General features: G+C 42.7%; 1 protein-coding gene across 1 annotated transcript in view; it reads right to left on the bottom strand.

Moving 5' to 3' along the window:
* LOC126215292 (uncharacterized) overlaps positions 1-22,782 on the bottom strand; it is an 85,976-nt gene that overhangs the window by 47,832 nt on the left and 15,362 nt on the right. The window contains exons 2-3 of the mRNA XM_049941978.1: positions 21,770-21,971; positions 10,079-10,401 (exon numbers count right to left, since the gene is read on the bottom strand). Coding sequence (XP_049797935.1) covers positions 10,079-10,401; positions 21,770-21,971 — 525 coding nt within the window. The remainder of the gene's footprint in view (positions 1-10,078; positions 10,402-21,769; positions 21,972-22,782) is intronic.

The raw sequence follows: 22,782 nt of genomic DNA, 5'->3' as shown, positions 1-22,782 counted from the left end.
AATCAACACAATTTTGAACAAAAATTTAACTTGACCTCTTAGATTTTGATGATACCTGATATACCCAGTTTCCCTACATAATTATGAATGAAAATCATAATTTTTTGTGATTTAATAAAAATATATTAAGCCTAGAATTTTCAAATTTTCATTAAAAATTGCTACACCCTGGAATAGTAAATTGTCATTTTCTCAGGAACCAGATGAGGCACAGACCTGGAAAATGTGTCATTTTAAAGCTCTGTAGACAGGCTTTCAATTTGGCATGCAACAGGATGGTGTTGAAAATTTAAATTAAAAAAAAATAGATTTTAATTTTCTAAAAAAGCCACATTTTTAAAATTTTGAAAAATAACAAAATTTCCGTGCACCTCAGGAAGCTTCATTTTGAATCATCTTGGGATCAGATCATACAAGGAGTAATCTACTACATTAACACATGCATGGATCACATCAGGTGAGACATGACACCATACTGCAAATTGTGCAAAACTTTGTGGCATCCTATGTGAACAGTAGCTCATAGTGTTACTGCAGAATGTCAGAGTTGTTCATGTGTACCTACATTTACTTTCAGATACACATTTCTTTTAAATCTCTGTCTGGAATTTAAAAGTATATGAGGTGACTTCAGACATAAATTGACTTTCTTTTTTTTTAATTCTATTTTCTTCCTATTTGATTTTAGCAATTTTCAACACATCTTACGGAAGTCCATCATTAGCAAAAAGTGGTAAGGATTCAGATAATGCTGCTATGGACACGCTCTCTTCATTCTGTGCTGAGTGCTGCTTCTGTTACACAGCTCACCTGTGCTGAGAGAAGGTGTCCCGGCCACTGTGAAATGTTTGTTGTTTGATTTTGCAGGAACTACCTGGAGAAAAAATTCGAGTTTTGCACATCTTACAATTTGACATCTTTGCCCAATAAAGGACTAAATTTGTTTCTTTTATTCCTCATTGTTACTGTGCAGTATGAAACTGAGTAAAGCATTGAACAAAATTTTTTAAGAATTTGCTAAGATAAAATCACATTGCATCGATTTTGCATATAGTTGATTTTAGCTAATACAATGCAGGAAATAAATTCTAGACAAGACATCTAAATTTTATTTAAAATTGGGAGCAGAACGATACCTCACTTTGCTCTCGAGATTTTGGTTTTTATATCAGACAGAGAGTAATGCATGGTGCCTATCAGGAATCATACGATCATAAAAACTGTCATACTTCATAAATGGTTCAAGATACTAAAACAATGGTTTTTTTTGTGCAAATGATAGCGCAAAGAGACACGTATGTCGGTATGTTGTACGATAAACACCCAAAAATTTTTATATAGCAATATACGAAAATAGGTTATCCGCAGCAGAGAGAGGGTCAGCAGAATGGCACACATAAACACAATGGGAACACAGAAGCATCAATCTAGTTATACCATAGAAATCGCTCACTTTCCTAAATACGATAATTTGTGTCAACTAACGTCAAGAGCGGCTCTATCTAAAAGTTCTGTGTCATAAATACACACTTTAGTACCTTTCTTGCTTTTATATGTTCTCGACACTGTCCGAAATCACCCCACACTATTCACATTTTAGTAAAAACCATCTTCATTTTATAACTTTACATAAAAAAACTCAACATACTTGTATAGCAATTGTCTTCATGCTGTAGGCTACGATCACTTTGACAACTGCAGTTTTAATACTTTTTCACTGGTTGAAACTACAGAAAGTTGCCACTTGATGATGCTGCGTGAACTTTCAACAGAGAGACTGCTCAGACATTTACCTAGGTAAACATTCAACACAAAATAAAAGTCACAGAATGCAGCAAATACAACCTCATGCTTAACTGCAGGAAAGAGCAAATAAACCATACTGTCTGAGATCACTGCAGTGTCTGAAATCACCCCGTTTGATGAAGTAGAATTAAGGAACGACTGGGCCCCTATTTCGGTTATGTCACGTATTGACTCTGTCCAGAATACTTCGTGTCCACTGTCCTGTTTTTCCATTGATGCCAAAGCCAGCAATCTACCAACTGTTGTATCGTAATTGCTCGGTGAGGATAAATGTTGCAAGTTGTGATGGCTATGCCGATCGTGGATTACGTGAGTATTTCCTCTCTCGTGTCTCGGCTCTCTGCAACAGCCTAAGTGAAATGCACCACCACCCACAGTGCAAGCAGTCTCAAGAATGTAGAATCAAGGTCCACCTTGCTAGGAATAAACGTAAATTTAGGGAGTTTTTGACATTGATCTTATGGATTTTTTACAGGGGATATGAATTTATGCCACAAAATAAAGAATAAAACATAAAATTGAGGAACATAAAATTCAACTTCCATTGTAGTTATTTAATTTTTTTTTTCCAAATTACAGATGTTGCTGGTTTAAGACATTAAGATAACAAGATGAGGAACACTGACAGATGTGTAACTTTACATTGCTTCAATCCTTTGAGAACAGTGAACCATATCTGCCAAACAAAAGACATGAGATTTGTTTCTGAATGGATGTATACACTTTTTCCTGAAATGCCAAAAATTGCAAAAATTTGTGACAGCTATAGAAAAAACTTGGTATACTGTAGATCCTATAGATATTCTGACAATAATATGGAATCAGACTCCAACCAAAATGAAATTTTTACTTCTCAGGCACAGGTTTTGCAGTCCTTTAACATTTGTCTTTGAGAGTTAGGAGTGTCTCCTGTAAATACAGAAAAGGTAGGATCTAAGAGATATTCTGCAGGAAAGAGAAAAAGACTCAATTCCCCTATGATAAGAAATCTTTTTGTCAACAGAGTCTTCTGAAAGTGACACTGATGTGTCAGAAAATGCAGTTTTAAATATCTGAAAACCAACTTCACAAATTTAAGCAGCAGAAAAAAGAAAATCATGATTTTAACATGCCTGCTTAAATCATGGATTTTGGTGCCCCAAACTACACGGTTCGGCAAGCAAAGCAGTTATTGAAGGCATTTTGGAAATCCAGATCAAAAACGAAGGAAAAGTCTGTAAGTAGAAACTGTCCACACCATTCAGTCATTTTGCGAAAGTTATGATATAACCATGAACCATGGACCTTGCCGTTGGTGGGGAGGCTTGCGTGCCTCAGCGATACAGATGGCCGTACCGTAGGTGCAACCACAACGGAGGGGTATCTGTTGAGAGGCCAGACAAACGTGTGGTTCCTGAAGAGGGGCAGCAGCCTTTTCAGTAGTTGCAGGGGCAACAGTCTGGATGATTGACTGATCTGGCCTTGTAACATTAACCAAAACGGCCTTGCTGTGCTGGTACTGCGAACGGCTGAAAGCAAGGGGAAACTACAGCCGTAATTTTTCCCGAGGACATGCAGATTTACTGTATGATTAAATGATGATGGCATCCTCTTGGGTAAAATATTCCGGAGGTAAAATAGTCCCCCATTCGGATCTCCGCGCGGGGACTACTCAAGAGGACGTCGTTATCAGGAGAAAGAAAACTGGCATTCTACGGATCGGAGCGTGGAATGTCAGATCCCTTAATCGGGCAGGTAGGTTAGAAAATTTAAAAAGGGAAATGGATAGGTTGAAGCTAGATATAGTGGGAATTAGTGAAGTTCGGTGGCAGGAGGAACAAGACTTTTGGTCAGGTGATTACAGGGTTGTAAATACAAAAAAAAATAGGGGTATTGCAGGAGTAGGTTTAATAATGAATAAAAAAATAGGAGTGCGCGTTAGCTACTACAAACAGCATAGTGAACGCATTATTGTGGCCAAGATAGACACGAAGCCCATGCCTACTACAGTAGAACAAGTTTATATGCCAACTAGCTCTGCAGATGATGAAGAAATTGATGAAATGTATGACGAGATAAAAGAAATTATTCAGGTAGTGAAGGGAGATGAAAATTTAATAGTCATGGGTGACTGGAATTCGTCAGTAGGAAAAGGGAGAGAGGAAACATAGTAGGTGAATATGGATTGGGGGGAAGAAATGAAAGCGGAAGCCGCCTTGTAGAATTTTGCACAGAGCATAACTTAATCATAGCTAACACTTGGTTCAAGAATCATAAAAGAAGGTTGTATACCTGGAAGAATCCTGGAGATACTAAAAGGTATCAGATAGATTATATAATGGTAAGACAGAGATTTAGGAACCAGGTTTTAAATTGTAAGACATTTCCAGGGGCAGATGTGGATTCTGACCACAATCTATTGGTTATGACCTGTAGATTGAAACTGAAGAGACTGCAAAAAGGTGGGAATTTAAGGAGATGGGACCTGGATAAACTGAAAGAACCAGAGGTTGTAGAGAGTTTCAGGGAGAGCATAAGGGAACAATTGACAGGAATGGGGGAAAGAAATACAGTAGAAGAAGAATGGGTAGCTCTGAGGGATGAAGTAGTGAAGGCAGCAGAGGATCAAGTAGTTAAAAGACGAGGGCTAATAGAAATCGTTGGGTAACAGAAGAAATATTGAATTTAATTGATGAAAGGAGAAAATATAAAAATGCAGTAAATGAAGCAGGCAAAAAGGAGTACAAACGTCTCAAAAATGAGATCGACAGGGAGTGCAAAATGACTAAGCAGGGATGGCTAGAGGACAAATGTAAGGATGTAGAGGCTTGTCTCACTAGGGGTAAGATAGATACTGCCTACAGGAAAATTAAAGAGACCTTTGGAGAGAAGAGAACCACTTGTATGAATATCAAGAGCTCAGATGGCAACGCAGTTCTAAGCAAAGAAGGGAAGGCAGAAAGGTGGAAGGAGTATATAGAGGGTTTATACAAGGGCGATGTACTTGAGGACAATATTGTGGAAGTGGAAGAGGATGTAGATGAAGATGAAATGGGAGATAAGATACTGCGTGAAGAGTTTGACAGAGCACTGAAAGACCTGAGTCGAAACAAGGCCCCGGGAGTAGACAACATTCCATTAGAACTACTGATGGCCTTGGGAGAGCCAGTCATGACAAAACTCTACCATCTGGTGAGCAAGATGTATGAGACAGGCGAAATACCCACAGACTTCAAGAAGAATATAATAATTCCAATCCCAAAGAAAGCAGGTGTTGACAGATGTGAAAATTACCGAACTATCAGTTTAATAACTCACAGCTGCAAAATACTAACGCGTATTCTTTACAGACGAATGGAAAAACTGGTAGAAGCGGACCTCGGGGAAGATCAGTTTGGATTCTGTAGAAATGCTGGAACACGTGAGGCAATACTAACCTTACGACTTATCTTAGAAGAAAGATTAAGAAAAGGCAAACCTACGTTTCTAGCATTTGTAGACTTAGAGAAAGCTTTTGACAACGTTAACTGGAATACTCTCTTTCAAATTCTGAAGGTGGCAGGGGTAAAATATAGGGAGCGAAAGGCTATTTACAATTTGTACAGAAACCAGATGGCAGTTATAAGAGTCGAGGGGCATGAAAGGGAAGCAGTGGTTGGGAAAGGAGTGAGACAGGGTTGTAGCCTCTCCCCGATGTTATTCAATCTGTATATTGAGCAAGCAGTAAAGGAAACAAAAGAAAAATTCGGAGTAGGTATTAAAATTCATGGAGAAGAAGTAAAAACTTTGAGGTTCACCGATGACATTGTAATTCTGTCAGAGACAGCAAAGGACTTGGAAGAGCAGTTGAACGGAACGGACAGTGTCTTGAAAGGAGGATATAAGATGAACATCAACAAAAGCAAAATGAGGATAATGGAATGTAGTCAAATTAAATCGGGTGATGCTGAGGGGATTAGATTAGGAAATGAGACACTTAAAGTAGTAAAGGAGTTTCGCTATTTAGGGAGCAAAATAACTGACGATGGTCGAAGTAGAGAGGATATAAAATGTAGACTGGCAATGGCAAGGAAATCGTTTCTGAAGAAGAGAAATTTGTTAACATCGAGTATAGATTTAAGTGTCAGGAAGTCGTTTCTGAAAGTATTTGTATGGAGTGTAGCCATGTATGGAAGTGAAACGTGGACGATAAATAGTGTGGACAAGAAGAGAATAGAAGCTTTCGAAATGTGGTGCTACAGAAGAATGCTGAGGATAATGTGGGTAGATCACGTAACTAATGAGGAGGTATTGAATAGGATTGGGGAGAAGAGAAGTTTGTGGCACAACTTGACTAGAAGAAAGGATCGGTTGGTAGGACATGTTTTGAGGCATCAAGGGATCACAAATTTAGCATTGGAGGGTAAAAATCGTAGAGGGAGACCAAGAGATGAATACACTAAGCAGATTCAGAAGGATGTAGGTTGCAGTAGGTACTGGGAGATGAAGAAGCTTGCACAGGATAGAGTAGCATGGAGAGCTGCATCAAACCAGTCTCAGGACTGAAGACCACAACAACAACAACAACAACAACAACATGAGACTTGTTCTTTGTGATTTAAAAAAGGCATACACAGTGTTTAAAGAAAATATTCCTAATATGCCTGTTATTTTTTCCAACTTTTCAGAGTAGAGGCCATTTACCACAATTTAACAATGGAAAATCCAGGACGGAATATAACAATATTGTGAAAAGTAAAGTTGGTATTCACCATATAGCAGAGACGCTGAGATGTAGATAGGCACAACAAAAAGACTGGCACAAATATAGTTTTCGGTCAGAAGGCCTTCGTCAGAATTATATGTCAAACATACACACGTGACTGCAGTCTCAAGCAACTGAGGCCGTACTACGAGCAGGAGCAGTGGTGCACGATGGGAGTACCAACTGAGTGGGGGGTACGGAGGAGGCTGGGGCGGGGAGGCGGTGGCTTAGTGGAGTAGGCGTGGTGGACAGTGACACGCTGTGGGAAAGCGAGGAGGGACGAGGTGGAATGAGGGTAGGGCACCTACGTGCAGTTAGGAGGTTAGACAGAGGGAGTGGAGAGGTGGCGGGCAGGGGGGATAACGGAAAAGGAGAGAAGTAAACACACTGCACGTGATGGAGGAACGAGGGCTGCGAAGTTCTGGAATTGGAACAGACAAGGGGCCGGATGCAAGAGGACAATGACTGACGGAGATTTCGGCCAGGAGGGTTATGAAAATGTTGGATATATTGCTGGAAAAGTTCCCTCCTGTGTAATTCAGGAAAGCTGGTGTTGGTGGGAAGAATCCAAATGACAAAGGCTCTGAATCAGTCAATGAAATGGAGGATACCACGTTTGGCAGCGTGTTCAGCAACAGGGTGCTTCACTCGGTTCTCGGCCAGTTTTTCAGTGGCCATTCACGGGGACAGACAGCTTGTCGATTGTCACGGCCACACAGAATACGGCACAGTGGCTGCAGCTTAGCTCGTAGATCGTATGACTGAGGCAGTGCTACCTGTGAAACCAGTCACGTGATCTACAAGCTAAGCTGCAACCACTGTGCCGTATTCTACGTGGCCACGACAATGAACAAGCTGTCTGTCTGCACGAATGGCCACCGACAAACTGTCGCCGAGAAACGAGTGGACCACCCTGTTGCAGAACAGGCTACCAAACGTGACATCCTCCATTTAAATGGATGCTTCAGAGCCTGTGCTGTTTGTATCCTTCCCATCAGCTTCTCTGAAGTGCGCAGGTGGGAACTTTTCCTGCAATATATCCTACATTCCCGTAACTCTCCCGGCCTCAACTTTCGTTAGTCATTGTCCTCTCCCATCCGGCCCCTCCTTGTTCCCATTCCAGCTTCGCACAGCCCTCATTCCTCCATTGCACACAGTCTTTTTACTTTTCTCCTTTTCTGCTATCCCCCCCCCCCTTTCACCGCTCCCTCTGTCTAACCTCCCAACTGCACACAGCTGCCCTTCCCCTTCCCCACCCCAGCCTCCGCCTTACCCCCACCAAGTTGCCACACCCATCACGCACCGGTGCTGCTGCTCGCAATGGGGCCTCAGTTGCCCGAGACTGCAGTCACGTGTGTGCGAGTTGCGTTGGCGCGAGTGTGTACACGTGTGTTTGCCGTGTAAGTCTGATGGAGGCTTTCTGGCTGAAAGCTATATTTGTAACAGTCATTTTGTTGTGCCTATCTGCCACTCAGCATCTCCGCTATTTGGTGAGTAGCAGCTTTCCTTTTCACAGTATTGTTACATTCACCAAAATTTGGAACTTATGACTGAAAATTCACGTTTGAACTCACAAACAAGTGGAGAAATGCAGACATATTAACACTTTCTTGCAAAGATTCTGTGCAATCTACCATCAATAGTTTGTCAGTTGGGAGTCTGTAATTCATGCTCTGGGAGTAAAGAAATCGAGACCATACTTCAGAAAGCATTTGAACAAAAGCTGATACACAATGTCGCCTTCCGACAGTGGATTCTGTGAACGAGTGTAAATTGGAAACATTACAAAAATCGACAACAGTGTTCGTCACATTATTTTGCAATAAGCCGTCTATGTTGGTTCGTCATGACTTTATTGCAAAAAAACTAAGTTCATTTATGAAACACATTAGAGAAAGTCTACAAGATTCACAGTTTGCTGTGTATGTGATTTTTTCAGAGAACTACTCATTTATGATGCAGGATGTCGTCCGGAGCATCACTGGACAAGTCAGCAAGTCACTGTTCACAAATTTGTTGTGTACTGCAAAGGAGAAACAGAGCATCTCAGTTATGTTGTTATTTCAAACTATCTCGAACACAACACTGTGGCTGTCTACTGCTTCCAGAAAAAGCTCACTGTATTCTTGAGAAATCACTTTGAACCTAAAAAAAATTACCTCTTTTCTAATGGTGCTGCAGCTCAGTACAAAATCAAGAGAAACTTTTTAAAACTATTTTTCCATCAAGCTGATTTTGGGATAGAGGCTGAATGGCATTTTTCAGCAACATCTCGTGGAAAAGTGCCTTGTGATGGAGTTGGTGGCAGCACGAAAAAGTTTGAAACATCTATACGACAATCAAATTCTTCCACCTCCGCAGCTTTTCAATTGGGCAGTGGAAAACATCTCTGGAGTAAATTTTACATTTGTAACTCAGGACGAGTACACAGAGACAGCCAAATTTCTAAACAATCGCTTCAGCAAAGCGTCAATTCCAGGGACTCAAATGTCTCATACATTCACTCCTATGACAAAAATCTTTGTCAAGATATTCTCATATGCTCAAAGTTCATTACAACAGTTGACCACCAAACCCGAAGAAACAGTCGCTGACAGGTGTAAATCGATACATAATACAGTGTGTAACAAGAGCAAGTAGAAAGGTGACGTTTATTCATCCATGTGGTCCATCTTCTCATCCTGCATACCTGGAGAAGCCATACGTTATGTCAATTCGTGTGGTGGATTTTCTATGTAAAGTGAACCCAATGACTCCAACACACTGAATATACACATTGCCTGAACATGACACGGTCAAAACCAACAGAGGCTTCACCGTTAATTCCAACTTGTTACACATTGTGACTGACACAGCTGTTCGTACATTTCATCTTGTAAGTAAACTTTTTAAAATTAATTTGGTGATTTGTTAATGTAGAATTTCTATGGAAGTCTTTTTCCACACAACACATGGAACTCGAAAATTCTGCAACATGTGATCCCATGATGATCTCAAAATGAAACTTTCAGAGCTGTAAGAATAGAGTGCAAGGAAATTTTGTGATTTTTTCAAAATTTTAAAACTGTGTCTTTTTTAGAAAATTATAGTTTACTTTTATTAAAAAATAATAATTTTTAAACTCCATCATGTCGCATACCAAACAAAAGCCTATATAAAGAGTTTTACAGTGATAAATTTTGCAGGTCTGAATCTCACCTAGTTCTGGACAAAATGGCAATTTACTACTCTAGGGTGTAGCAATTTTTAACAAAAATTTTAAAATTCGAGGCTTAATATTTTTTAATTAAATTATGAGAAAAAGTCTTATCGGTTTCATTCATTAAGATGTGGGGACACTAGGTATGCCCAGTTTCATCAAAATCTAAGAACATCAAATTTAATCAGTTTATTGATTGGATACGGGATGACCCATAACCACTATCCCCTCGTTGCAACAAGAAAGCCACAGCTTGTATTACGAGCTGAACACTCGAGAAGCACTCGTCGACCAAGAGTTCACATCTTCATATGTGAGACCGCCAAATGAGGAGAGGTAATAACACTCACCTCGTCCCACCCATCGTCCACTTTATGCGTATCGACTTGAGGGTATTACTCTCGGCATTCAGAAAATACCTCAATTTGTCAATATTCGCAAACGACCGTCCGAAGTCAATCTCAGCCAGTTGTGGGCATCCGTCAGCCAAAGGTCGCAGCAGTACACGAGGTTGCGAGGCAGAAGTACCCTCTGTGCAGTCGCGGTCCAGACGCAGCACACGGAGGTTCCGTAGCCGTGACACTGCCTCTGAAAATTCCTCAGATCTCAGCAGATTGTCCGATATCCGCATCATCTGTAGACTGGAGCACTTCTCGACCGAGTTCTTCGGCATCTGCAAACCGAAAACTTCCTGTAGTATAGAAACACGTTCAAACAAACAAATGGGAAATCTCGAGAGGGGAGAAGCCCATTACCGGTTGCCCGAATAGATGTTTTGTCTGTTCTGAAACTTACGAGCAATTTCCAGCAATAGAAGTTGCGCAGAAAAACTCTCACATATCAAACAGCTTCAAACATCCGATTACTTTACAAAAGAGTTATGACGTTAAATAATTGCCGCTAAGCACATAAGTGAGAAAATGTTTAGTTGAACTTTGTTGGAAGTCCCTAACTACTCTCATTATCAAACAGTATGAATACAGTCTGAGTAAATGGTATTCTATTTTAAGGAAGGCTAGCTTTTCACACATCTCAATGCCGACGACTTTGTATCCCCTGAACTGTGTCGTACAATGAAATAATTTTGCAGGTACATTCATTCAGCGGGATATGTGGATACTGGCAGTTAAATGTGTTACAAATAGTGTCAGTAAAGGAGTAATTAATTAAAATTTCATGCTTGACGATGAAGTTTTACTGTACCACCAGTGAAAATGTGATGTGCTGTAAACTTTTTGCTTTGACTGTTTCGTGGTGGGTGTCAGTGAGAAGTAGATCCAAAAAGGTTTGAAATTATGTGTGAAGTTTGTTGGAAGTTACAGAGCGCTCTCATTCCAAAATGGTGGATGAGTACAGTCCGAGTGATCTGCACGCCACGAGTTACATTGCCTCGAGAGACACAGTTTCTGAATATAATACTTGTAATACTGTGTTAAACCTTTAACATGAGATGCTGCCTCTCAAGGAGCAGATTCTGACAGCTTTTTAAATATGGTAAACAATATATGAAATTATGTAAATCAAATTTTTGCTGTATCTGAAGCTGCTAGACAGGCAATCTGCAAATGGTATTGTGCCAATAGTGATGCAGATATGACACCACAGGTGCCCCTTTGGTATGAAGTACTACAGGCTCCGTGGCAAGATCCACAAAGCACTCAGTATTTAATCAATATAAGGTACTAACATTTTCAGAATTACAGCAGACAAAAAACAATTCCATAGATACCTATTGTTGTTGGAGTCTTCAGTCCTGAGACTGGTTTGATGCAGCTCTCCATGCTACTCTATCCTGTGCAAGCCTCTTCATCTCCCAGTACCTACTGCAACCTACATCCTTCTGAATCTGCTTGGTGTATTCATCTCTTGGTCTCCCTCTACGATTTTTACCCTCCTCGCTGCCCTCCAATACTAAATTGGTGATCCCTTGATGCCTCAGAACATGTCCTACCAATCGATCCCTTCTTTGAGTCAAGTTGTGCCACAAACTTCTCTTCTTCCCAATCCTATTAAATACCTCCTCATTAGTTACGTGATCTACCCATCTAATCTTCAGCATTCTTCTGTAGCACCACATTTCAAAAGCTTCTATTCTCTTCCTTTCCAAACTATTTATCATCCATGTTTCACTTCCATACATGGCTACACTCCATACAAATACTTTCAGAAATGACTTCCTGACACTTAAATCTATACTGGATGTTAACAAATTTCTCTTCTTCAGAAACGCTTTCCTTGCCATTGCCAGTCTACATTTTATATCCTCTCTACTTCGACCATCATCAGTTATTCTGCTCCCCAAATAGCAAAACTCCTTTACTACTTTAAGTGTTTCATTTCCTAATCTAATTCCCTCAGCATCACCCGACTTAATTCGACTACATTCCATTATCCTCGTTTTGCTTTTGTTGATGTTCATCTTATACCCTCCTTTCAAGACGCTATCCATTCCGTTCAACTGCTCTTGCAAGTCCTTTGCTGTCTCTGACAGAATTACAATGTCATCGGCGAACCTCAAGGTTTTAATTTCTTCTCCATGGATTTAATACCTACTCCAAATTTTTCTTTTGTTTCCTTCACTGCTGCTCAATATACAGATTGAATAATGTCGGGGAGAGGCTACAACCCTGTCTCACTCCCTTCCCAACCACTGCTTCCCTTTCATGCCCCTCAACTCTTATAACTGCCATTTGGTTTCTGTACAAATTGTAAATAGCCCTTCGTTCCCTGTATTTTACCCCTGCCACCTTCAGAATCTGAAAGAGAGTATTCCAATCAACATTGTCAAAAGCTTTCTCTAATTCTACAAATGCTAGAAATGTAGGTTTGCCATAGATACCTGTAATTAGCAACCTGTAAGCTGTGTTTCATTCAAAACACCTGGCAAGACAGCAACCTATTTCTGGTCATTTTGGCTACTAACATCCACCAGGGTTATTTTTAAGCAGAGGAAAAATGGCAGAAAGAAAAAGACAATACTCACAGTGACTACAAACAAGATTCAGTTGCAGCCAGTACCATGACACCCCACCCCCTAAAAATTACACACACACACACACACACACACACACACACACACACACACACACACACACACACACGCGCGCGCGCGCGATTCATGACGTGATCCAACGATATTAAAGTCTTAACTTTATATATTTATTGTATTTAAGATAACACAGCTTAGTCTTATATTTTTCATAAAAAGAAATAATCCATGAACGTTAACAAGCTTTATTTTTTAGAAAGTATAATTATTTTTCATACTTCTAATTTAATTCAAAATTATAATCATATCTGACACAATCAATGTCATTTTATAATGTATTACGAGTAACAACTTGACACCATTTGTAAAAGAAATATTTAATCGGGTGTGAAATTCTTCGGATGGTCGAGGTCAGTGTATCATAAGATCCTGAACTGCGACTTCTTGTACCTTTGCTCTCGGTGATTTGTGTAAGAAGCAATTGTTGGTCAGTTACGGCAGAAGCAGTTGAACTGAAAAGTCACAAGATGTGTGGGACGAGAAGTAGTTGGTGTCAACGGTTGTTGCAGGTTTGACTTGTACTGTAATGTGGAACTATTATAAATTACTGTATGAGAGATGGAAACAGACAGCCTCAGAAATAGTATCTCACAGCAGTGACATTTTACAATGGAGCCCAGTCGTACTGCCGAGATACGATAATGCTAATTTCGGCAAGCCACAATTTTCGGCAAGCAAAAAAGTCATCGAGGAGCGAGGCGAGCACGTAAGGAATGACTTTTATTCTCATCTATTTCCTAGTTGCACGTACATAGTGACGTAAACTAGGAATGTGCACTTTTCTTTGAACTATTTTTGAACAATAGCAGAGGAGAGAGTCAGCTCTATAGCTACCCACTGTTTAAACTGGAATCTGTTTTCTATTACTTTCCAGCACGATAATACGCAGCCTCAACTTAACAGTAATGACTTTTAGTAGAGAGAAATTCCTGCAACTTCCTAAACGCCAATTTGGTGACCCATAATTTCTTCACGCATCCCAGATCGTGCTTTTCTGGACTTGAGGCACCGTTCCTGTTTTGTCACAGTGTAACACACACAATCACAATACTCACTGCTGTTAATATTTTTGCTATCAGACAGTCTGAACGAACCTACCGCCCCTAGCTGCGAGCGATCCAGCTGTAAGATTGTGACTATTTTTCTACTTACTTAATGAAATAGTTTCTGTATTTTTGCATTCCAAACATTTGTACATTGTCAGTACACATGAATGATAGTAAAATAATGTCACTGATTCAGTGACATAAGCTACAACCTATTCACAAAGAAATACTTTCGAATGTGTGTGAAACTGCAGCTTACTCTGCTGGAAGCAAGTCAATGTAAATAAATTATTCATGCGCGAGAAGCTTAATTTCTGTTACCTGTTCTTATTACAATAGACACTTTCCTCAACACACAACAGTTTTACACGGCGTCCAACTACTCATATTTTGTTACATTTCACTCCGCTTTCGAATGCACGAATGTTTTTGTAACTTTAATTACTTTTCGTTCGAAAGCAAACGAATTTAACATTCTTTATGTTCACAATTTAAGTGTAGCAACACTTACAGGATTGGTTTCTTCTGTATTGGCAAACTGTTTTATTGTTTTTGATGTCTTATTATGATTTTTGCGTGGTTCTCTCGTCAGCTCGGTGGCTTATTTGGTATGTTAAATTGGGGTAGATGTTGCATCCCATACAAGTTTCCTACATTTCATATTCATTCATGTGACAGGAGTTGCAATAAAAACTTCACAGATATACGATGTCTTTCAGCAAAAGTTAAGGTCTTCTGCTGTTTACTAATAATTCTGTTCTTAAAAAGTCATTAGTCAGTAGATATTGTAGGTTACAAGAAAACTGAAAATAAACTATCCTGTATTGCAGCATTTCACACCTCTGCGGGCTCTTAAGAAACTAAAGAAATACAAATCAGGTGTCATTTCTTTAGCAATTGCTAATTTTACAGGCACTACATAAACTCCCTATTGTAAAACCTAAATTACAAATCAGTATAAATGATTTTATTCACACTCATCTGATATTATATTTAGAAATCCAGTGTCAGCAGGTGCAGAAGTTGAAATCGTAACAGAGGGTACGGGATACCCACTACCAATCGCATTTCCCAGTCACGTATTTAGGCGGCCACACGGCACTGTCCCGGCAGTCCGGTACTTGTCGTAGTTCACGTGTACATCTCAGCCGTACTGCTTTCCACTTTCTCGTACATACAGTCATTGTTCGGAGTGTTCCTGCACTGTTGTTGTCTCGCCACGTTTATCCCCAGTTCTCGCTCGCTTCCCTCGCCTCGTGTCCCGGTCGGTCGCGGTGTCTGTCGTCCGCTACTTGTTCGTCTGTCCCGTCTGTTCACTGTTAGGGATACCTCTAGTGGCTCCCCCGCCTGACAGTTTCGCGTCTCCATTCTCCACCGTGCACCACTCACTGGTCGCGCATCTACAACATTGCCAACGAGGTAAAAGGTTCGATAGCACGGAGGCTAAGTTCATCTGTCTCCAGCACCAACAGCAGCAGCTCGTGCAGCAGCAGCAGCAGCATCAGTTAAGACGTCTTACGGCAATCCTCGCAGTTGCTGACGGACAGTCACAGCAGGGGGGCACCATACTGCACCAGCTCCCGGGTGTCCCGGTTTCTGACGCTTCCCCATTTCCGTCATCGTTTCCGCCCTTTAACGACACTAAGGATGACTGACAAACTTACTTGCATCTTCTGAAACATTTCACAGCATTTCAGGTCAAGTATGACTCCCTACAGCGAACCCCGTGGCTCTTTCCTTTGACGAGATGTGCGTGTTGCCGATTAACTACTATTTCCGGCGATACAGTGTCGTGGCATCTCGGCTCGAGTTCTTCCGGTACCGTAAAGGCCCCGCAGTTATACCGTTCTCGAGTCACGGACCGCCAGGGTCTCATCTGCAAATGCTACTTCACTTGCACGAATCGGCATCACGAGGCATCATACGCAGACTCCCTAATTCGCGATGTTGTCGCTCGACTGGCACCCGATCCCTAGGTCCGGACAGCTGCGCCGAAACTCTACGACCCCTCACCGGAAGACATTCTGCACATAGCCCACTCCTTTGAAATTGCACAAATGGCGAATGAGCATCTCGTGGTGAAGCCACAGGTAGAATCCTCCCTGTGGGCACGTCCCTCGTGCTGTCGACGTGGTACATCCCAGAGAGAGACGACTCCTCGACCGACGTCTCTACGGCTTCGGAGGTGCCAATTGCTCCTCGTCGACAGTCGCGTGGATCACTTCCGTCTCACCTGCACTCCTTTTCCACCATCTCTCGTGCAGACTGACCCCGTTGCTGGAAGACGTGCACGCTCCATCAGGAATATGGCCATCTCCGATCTGTCTGTCACAGCCGCTCGACCCGCTCCCGCCCCTCACCCGTGGGGCATCAGAATACCGTGCGCAGGCTGCAATCGTCCTGCTGGAAACACCACCGATGTGAAAGTCGTTCCTCACGCTCCGCATTTTTAACATCGTCGTGTGTTTCCAGGTCGATACGGGGTCCACCGTCTCCTCGATCAGTCTGGCAACGTACACGTGCCTGGGTTCCCTGGAGCTGTCTCCCACCTCTCAGCAATTGGTCGCATACGGTGACGCTTCTATCCCGTCTCTGTGGGCAGTTTTCAGTCCCGGCCACCTATAATCACGTTCCCCGGCTCCTGACCCTACCGGTGGTCGACTGTCCCTCGGCTCCAAACATTTTTGGACTCGATGCTTTCACACTGCACGCTTCGAACTTACAGGCACACGTCGCTCTCCGGACAGATGCTCGGCCACAGTTCTTTCGAGCTCAACCCATTCGGTGGTCTCGTGTCCGGCTGTCAAGCGAGAGCTGGATTTCCTGCAGGCTGCTGGCACCATCGAGCCTGTGAAAAGTGTATGCTCGGGTGACCCCTTACCCTTAGATGAGGAATCACAGGACATTTGTCATCAACACGCCTTTCAGATTATATAAATACGAGCGCCTTCCATTTGGTATTTCCTCAGTGCCGACCATTTTCCAGAAGTACCTGGAGCAGCTCACACAGTTCATCTCGGACTGTGTCAATTATCTCGATGACACCTCAGGTCACTGGCCTTCCACACCACGAGCATTTGCAAAACCTCGGAACATTGTTTCGTGCCCCGGAGGCCAGGCTTACGCTGTCGGCTGGAAAAGTGTAGTTTCTTTCAAGTTACTGAATGAAAAAAAGTTGCTGATAAAGGATGCTTCATCATCTACTAAATTCATTCAAGTCCTTCTTGGAATTCAAAACATGGCCTCTAACACAATTAAAGAGGAAAAATTTGTCGCAACTATCTACGATAACCGGTGGTGGCTTGGAAAAATTCTAGAGATAAGTGAAGAACACAGAGATGCAAAAGTCAAGTTCATGAGTCCAAGTGGCTCTTCTGCAAGTTATTCGTGTCCACGTCACACTGATGTTTGCTGGATACCTAATGAAAACATTTTAATGACTTTCCATGTTCCTAGTACAACAACAAGTACTCACCGTTTATATACTTTTGAATGAGACTTAATATTGTCCATTGAAAACTTGTGAAAGAATGAATGCTTTTTAGAATTTGTTTTATGAGAACTGATCATCATTTGTGACCACTCGGTAAGAGTCACAAAACGAAATGTGTATATTATTATTTATGTTCTTTCTGTTTTAAATGATTAAACAGAACAAACACCCTTCTGATTCTTTTTATGTTGAAATGTATGGCAATAGGAATTCTTTGAGACAAAATTTAAAATGGTGAAACTTGTGATTTTGACGAAAAAAATTCATGAAGTTCGTAAAAAAAATTTGAGAAATGACTTTAATTACAGATTTATATGCACAGTTGCTGCATTTTTATAGTTTAGTGATATAGTTGGTCCTTTTGCCTTTCTAATGACACCAAATTGAATAAAATTATTTATAAATAAGGTCCTGGAGCAGTGTGTCTGGTCGTAGACAAAGCTAATTGCAGTTCCCACATGGAGAATGGAAGGTTGCAAGCTTCCTCATTACACGAGAAGAAATTGAGATTCCTCATCTCTGCAGTCCTACGGAACACCTGACGAGCAGGAGTTTGTACGGATGATGTAGTAACAGTAAAGAAGTGTTCAGCTAAAACCTGAGCAACGTCTTCCGCAAGTCCACCAAGATCCCACGACTCGACAAGGCCGTAAGGGGACGTGTACTACCCTCGCCTGACATCCGTCTTATCAATTCCCAAACTTGCGCAGTGGAAATGGACCGCTTAATGGAAGTTGTGAATTCCCTCCAGGAAGCCCTCTTCCGCTCTTATCACTCGCCTCGCACGTGCTCTTGCAGATCTGAAGGAGTGAAGATTGTCTATAGTCGGACAGTGTTTGAAGTTCTGCAGAGCTCTTTTCTGGCCCCAATTGCCAGTCAATAGTCACCATTCCACCAAGGTACAGGTCACCGTCTAAGGTTACTAGACCCGAGGACGGAGTCTGCGGCATCCTGCCGGATCTCAAAAGTGATACGGGCCACTGCCTCCAGTGCAAAATCCCGGAGTTCAAAAATAGCCTGCCGACTGCACTGTAACTAATTTGCCCTTCGAATTGTCCATCTTTGTGGTCTCCTGTGGGCCACTGTCCTAGTCGGCAGATGGGTCCACACTGGAAAGTGGTCACCAGAATGTAAATACGGAGCCACTTGCCACTAAACTGAGTCTGCAATTGCTGGGGAACACAAACAAAGGTCAATGGCCGAAAAAGACCCTGACGCTGTGGAAAAATGTGTTATCTGAGCTGCGTTCAGAAGGCAGATATTCTCAGAACGGACAAGTTGCTCGATCGTCTGAACCCCGCGAGCAAGTGGTCACCGAGCCCACAGCACACTGTGTGCACTGAAGTACCCCACGAGGAGGAATGGGCGTGGGAGTGCCCGGAAGAGTTCTGCCAGTAAATCTGCATCCAAAGCCTCATTATGGGGAAGTACACAGAACACACTGTGATATTAAAGGGTGCAAGAACTTTCACAGCAATTGCTCGCACGGTCGCTGTGAGGAGGACAGGAGAGGAGTGGCATCTGTCATCGATGAGAACAGCCGTTCTGCCTCTAGCCCCGTCTCGAGTAGTATCGTCCTTCCCGTATGCGTGATAGCCCAGTAATGCAGGTGTGTCACTGACTTTAAGATGCATTTCTTGTAAGCAGATGCAGAACGGTTTCTCCTGGACCAGTAGCTGCAATGCTTCCAAATGTGAGCAACATCCATTCAAATTCCACTGCAACACAGAAGTCCCTGTGGAAGCCATCGGTCGGTGACGGTCGTTCTCGTCTTTCTCCCTCAGAGGCAGTGGTTTACCGGGGAGGTCGGGGGGAACATTAGCCGGTTCCTTGCCCTCTGGTTCCTCCAATTGGAAGTCCGTATCCTCGAGAGCACAGTCCCCGTCAAATAAGGAGAGAGCTCGTCGATCTGAAGGTTTAACTATCGCTTCCTGGGACTTAAAACTATTTTTCGAAGGACGTCAGTCTTTACTGACGGGAGGAGGTGGTCGCCTGGGTTGCACGGACGGCTCAGTTGGCTTCTGACGTCGGGTAGTGGAATGTGGCTTAGAGGGTAAGCCTATTGCTGATAGCTTCCAAACTAAGTCAGTTTGAAGTGGGGCGTTTCCGCCACAGGTACATCCAGAAGTGCACGTGCTCATATGTGAATCTGTGGTCCGAGTTTGTGTGGACGCATCGCACTTAGCGATCGGCATCTTAAGGACCGATGCAAAAGAAGTGGCAAAAACTGGTGATCGCATAGCTTCGAAAGCTCTTTCAGCTTCATACGGCACACATCTCGTTACTTTCAACTCCCGAATTTTCCTTTCCTCGTTATAAACCTCACACTTTCTGTTCCACACTGGGCGATCCCCGGAACAGTTTACACACTTTGCAGGAAGTGTACAAGAATTGCCAGATTCGTGAGCTGAGCCTCCACAATCGTCACACGTAGCCTTCCCATTACATCCCATTACGGTACGACTAAAACTTTGACATTTGTAGCATCGCATCGGGTTAGGAACAGACGAGCAAACCTTAAGACAGATACAGACTGCAAGGATATATTCAGGTACTTCTGGAGTACTAAACATTACAATAAATGTTGCCGATTTTTCTAATTTCCCACTGACTCTCTTCATATAGTTCTGCACTTCGGTGACACCCATATTTTTCCATTCTTCACATAACTCTGCAGGGTCCATCTCCATTATATTGGAGCAGGTAACCACACCCTTACTACGCATCACTGCTTTGAGTGGGTAGCCACCTCAGTCCTTATATCCCAGAAGCTTTGACATTTGGTTTGAAGTAGCAGTTTCAACTAGACGTGTTCCATTATGAAGTCGTTTGACACTTTTTGGAGACCCCCCACAATACCTTCCAATGCCATGTAAATACAGAAAGGTGAGATCTTCTCAAAGGTTCCACCTATTCGCTTGAATACAATGAAAATGTTATGGCACACTAATGCCCTATTACTATGACTCTATGACTCTGAGGCTCCTTTTCGGGAGGACTGACCAGTCTAGCTGTCTTTGAGGAGTCGGTGCGAGTACTACCTGACGGTACACCCATCCCGTCAGTAGTAGTAGTAGTAGTTCGGTGAGCCCATTCTATAGGGATCCCACGAGATGTCAGGGAAATAACTGTTGACCCAGGCAGAACCCTGCGTGTCTGAGCAAGCCTTATATAGCTGGTGGGTGGCAGGTGCCCCAGAGGTCGGGCACTAGCGACTGTTTCACTTTAATAGCCATTCACCTCATCACCGGGTAGCACACCTCGAGGCTGAGTTTTTTTTTACACAGGTGTGTACCTTCGTCGGAGTCCGGGCAGTGAAGCCGAGATCCCCGTTCTCCAAAACACACGACATTCCACCGCCGTACAGTTCGGTGGTCGCTAAAGCGTGCCCGGAGCTTACAGTGACGGAGGGCTGACGACACTTACCGGTCTCCGGCTCGGGAACCCCAGGGTGGCCAGGATCGTACTCGGCAAACGAGTGCCGAGCCCCCGAGGGGGTAGATGCGGAAGTCTAACGCGTGCCAGAGGGTACGGACCGGGACACCGACGGGGGGTTTCTGCGATCCGGCTCGCCCTCGCCGTGCGAGTGCACCACTCTCCGTAGCAGGTGAAGTCTGTGGCCGATAGCGTTTCCCGCGGTTACGTATTTAGGTGGCCACGCGGTGCTACCCCGGCAGTCTGTTACTCGCCGTAGTTCGCTCGTGCATCTCGGCCGTACCGTGTTCCATTTCCGCGTACGTAACGTCGTCATTTGGAGTGTTCCTGCACCGTCGTCGTCTCACCGTGTTTATCCCCAGTTCTCGCTCGCTCGCCTCGTGTAGTGTCGTGTCCCGGTCGTTCGTGGTGTCTGTCTTCCGCTACCGTTCGTATGTCCTGTCCATTTGTCGTCAGCGATACCTCCGGCGACTTACCCGCCCGTGGCTCCGTATCTCCGTTCTCCGCCACGTACCACTCGCCGGTTGCTCGGCTATAACGAGAAATTTGGCTTTCTGTCTGATTAGAACACTTACCACAGTGTACAGTAGAAATGAGCAGGAGTGTCGTGACAGTAACGTGTTAGGCTGCAGCCTTGCCTCCAGCTGAGGGGTTGACAGTGGTTATGGACACTAACAGCCAAATTCTCTGAAATACCAATTTTAAAAATAAATATGTTAAAAACTTTGCTAGTAGAAATTGTAAAGTGACCCATTTTTAAACCACAAACATTTCAGTACTTTGACACAGTATTTGCCCACTATCTCCTATGATGCCTCCCTCTCAGCAGGAGACCAAAATTTAGGCAGAAAATTACAGCTGTAATGAAGGCCTGCAAAATAAGTTTTACATCTCCCAAGATGTGAATGGTGGCATTGTGTAACCATTTGCAGGTTTCTTGTCCGCAGATACTTAAAAGAAAAAAAGGGTAACCTACAGTATAAATATCAACACTTCATCTAAAGAATAAAATACTTACCGAGTAGCTATGCTTCTGAGTGCTACGCAAGCGCAGCTCTTTGTGTCTTCGGCATTTTTCAGAGAGCGTACGGAAGAGACGGGGGCTGACATCGTGCCGTATGCATACTTTACACAGGTTTGGGGCATTTTGGAAGATCTGTATTGCCTCCAGCTCTGTCACACTACCCTTACAGTTCTTCGAGTTGCAATGGCTCGGGATCCTGTCACATAGTAATATGCTGACAGTTCATTCCCGAATAGTATCTCCGACATGTAGTAGAGACAGTATGTCAACACTGTAGCAGCCTATTTTAACTTCTATAATCTAAGTTATGTTCCACATGAAGCCAGAAGTTAACAGACAGAAAAACAAAACATTACAAGCACGATCATAAAAACGGCGGATCAACACCGACATTTAATTTCAAAACCACTGTTTTCTTCACATGGCAACAGAAAGGAAGGATACGTTATGGTACTTTTCTTTTTCTGCTTTCATTTCACTCTCTTACATCAGTGTTACGAATCCCTAGTTTAAACTGTCACGGTACATACCACTCTAGAGGACTTGTCTAACCCTACGTCTTCCTACAAACAGGTGGTACTAACAACTGAAAAATAAGATGTCACAGACAAGACTGCAGAATATTGTGTGGGGCTGTTATTTTTATTTACACGAAGTGAGCTCTATCGAAGAAAAGTACGCATCTTCCGAGGTGGGATGGCAACTGCAGCAACCTCGTGAGGCGAAATATCTGCTCAGACACGACACTAAAAGTTCCACATACTGCCATTCCTAGAGATGCACCAAATTTCAAAGCATGTGTACAAACATTTTAAGGTCATTAAGTAAAATAGACATTATAGTAATTTCCATAATTCTTTCCACTTTTACCTATAATTCTACAGTTTGTCCATCCACAACCTAGATATAAGATAAAATATTTTTAAAACTATTAAAAATCATCTAACAAACTTTTTGGGAGCCAGACAAGCTTTCAGAAGTTCTCTTATCCCGGGCTCGTACACACC

Source organism: Schistocerca nitens, chromosome 12 (genome assembly GCF_023898315.1).
Source record: "Schistocerca nitens isolate TAMUIC-IGC-003100 chromosome 12, iqSchNite1.1, whole genome shotgun sequence".
NCBI lineage: Eukaryota > Metazoa > Arthropoda > Insecta > Orthoptera > Acrididae > Schistocerca > Schistocerca nitens.
This window is presented reverse-complemented; position numbering and strand designations above follow the sequence as displayed.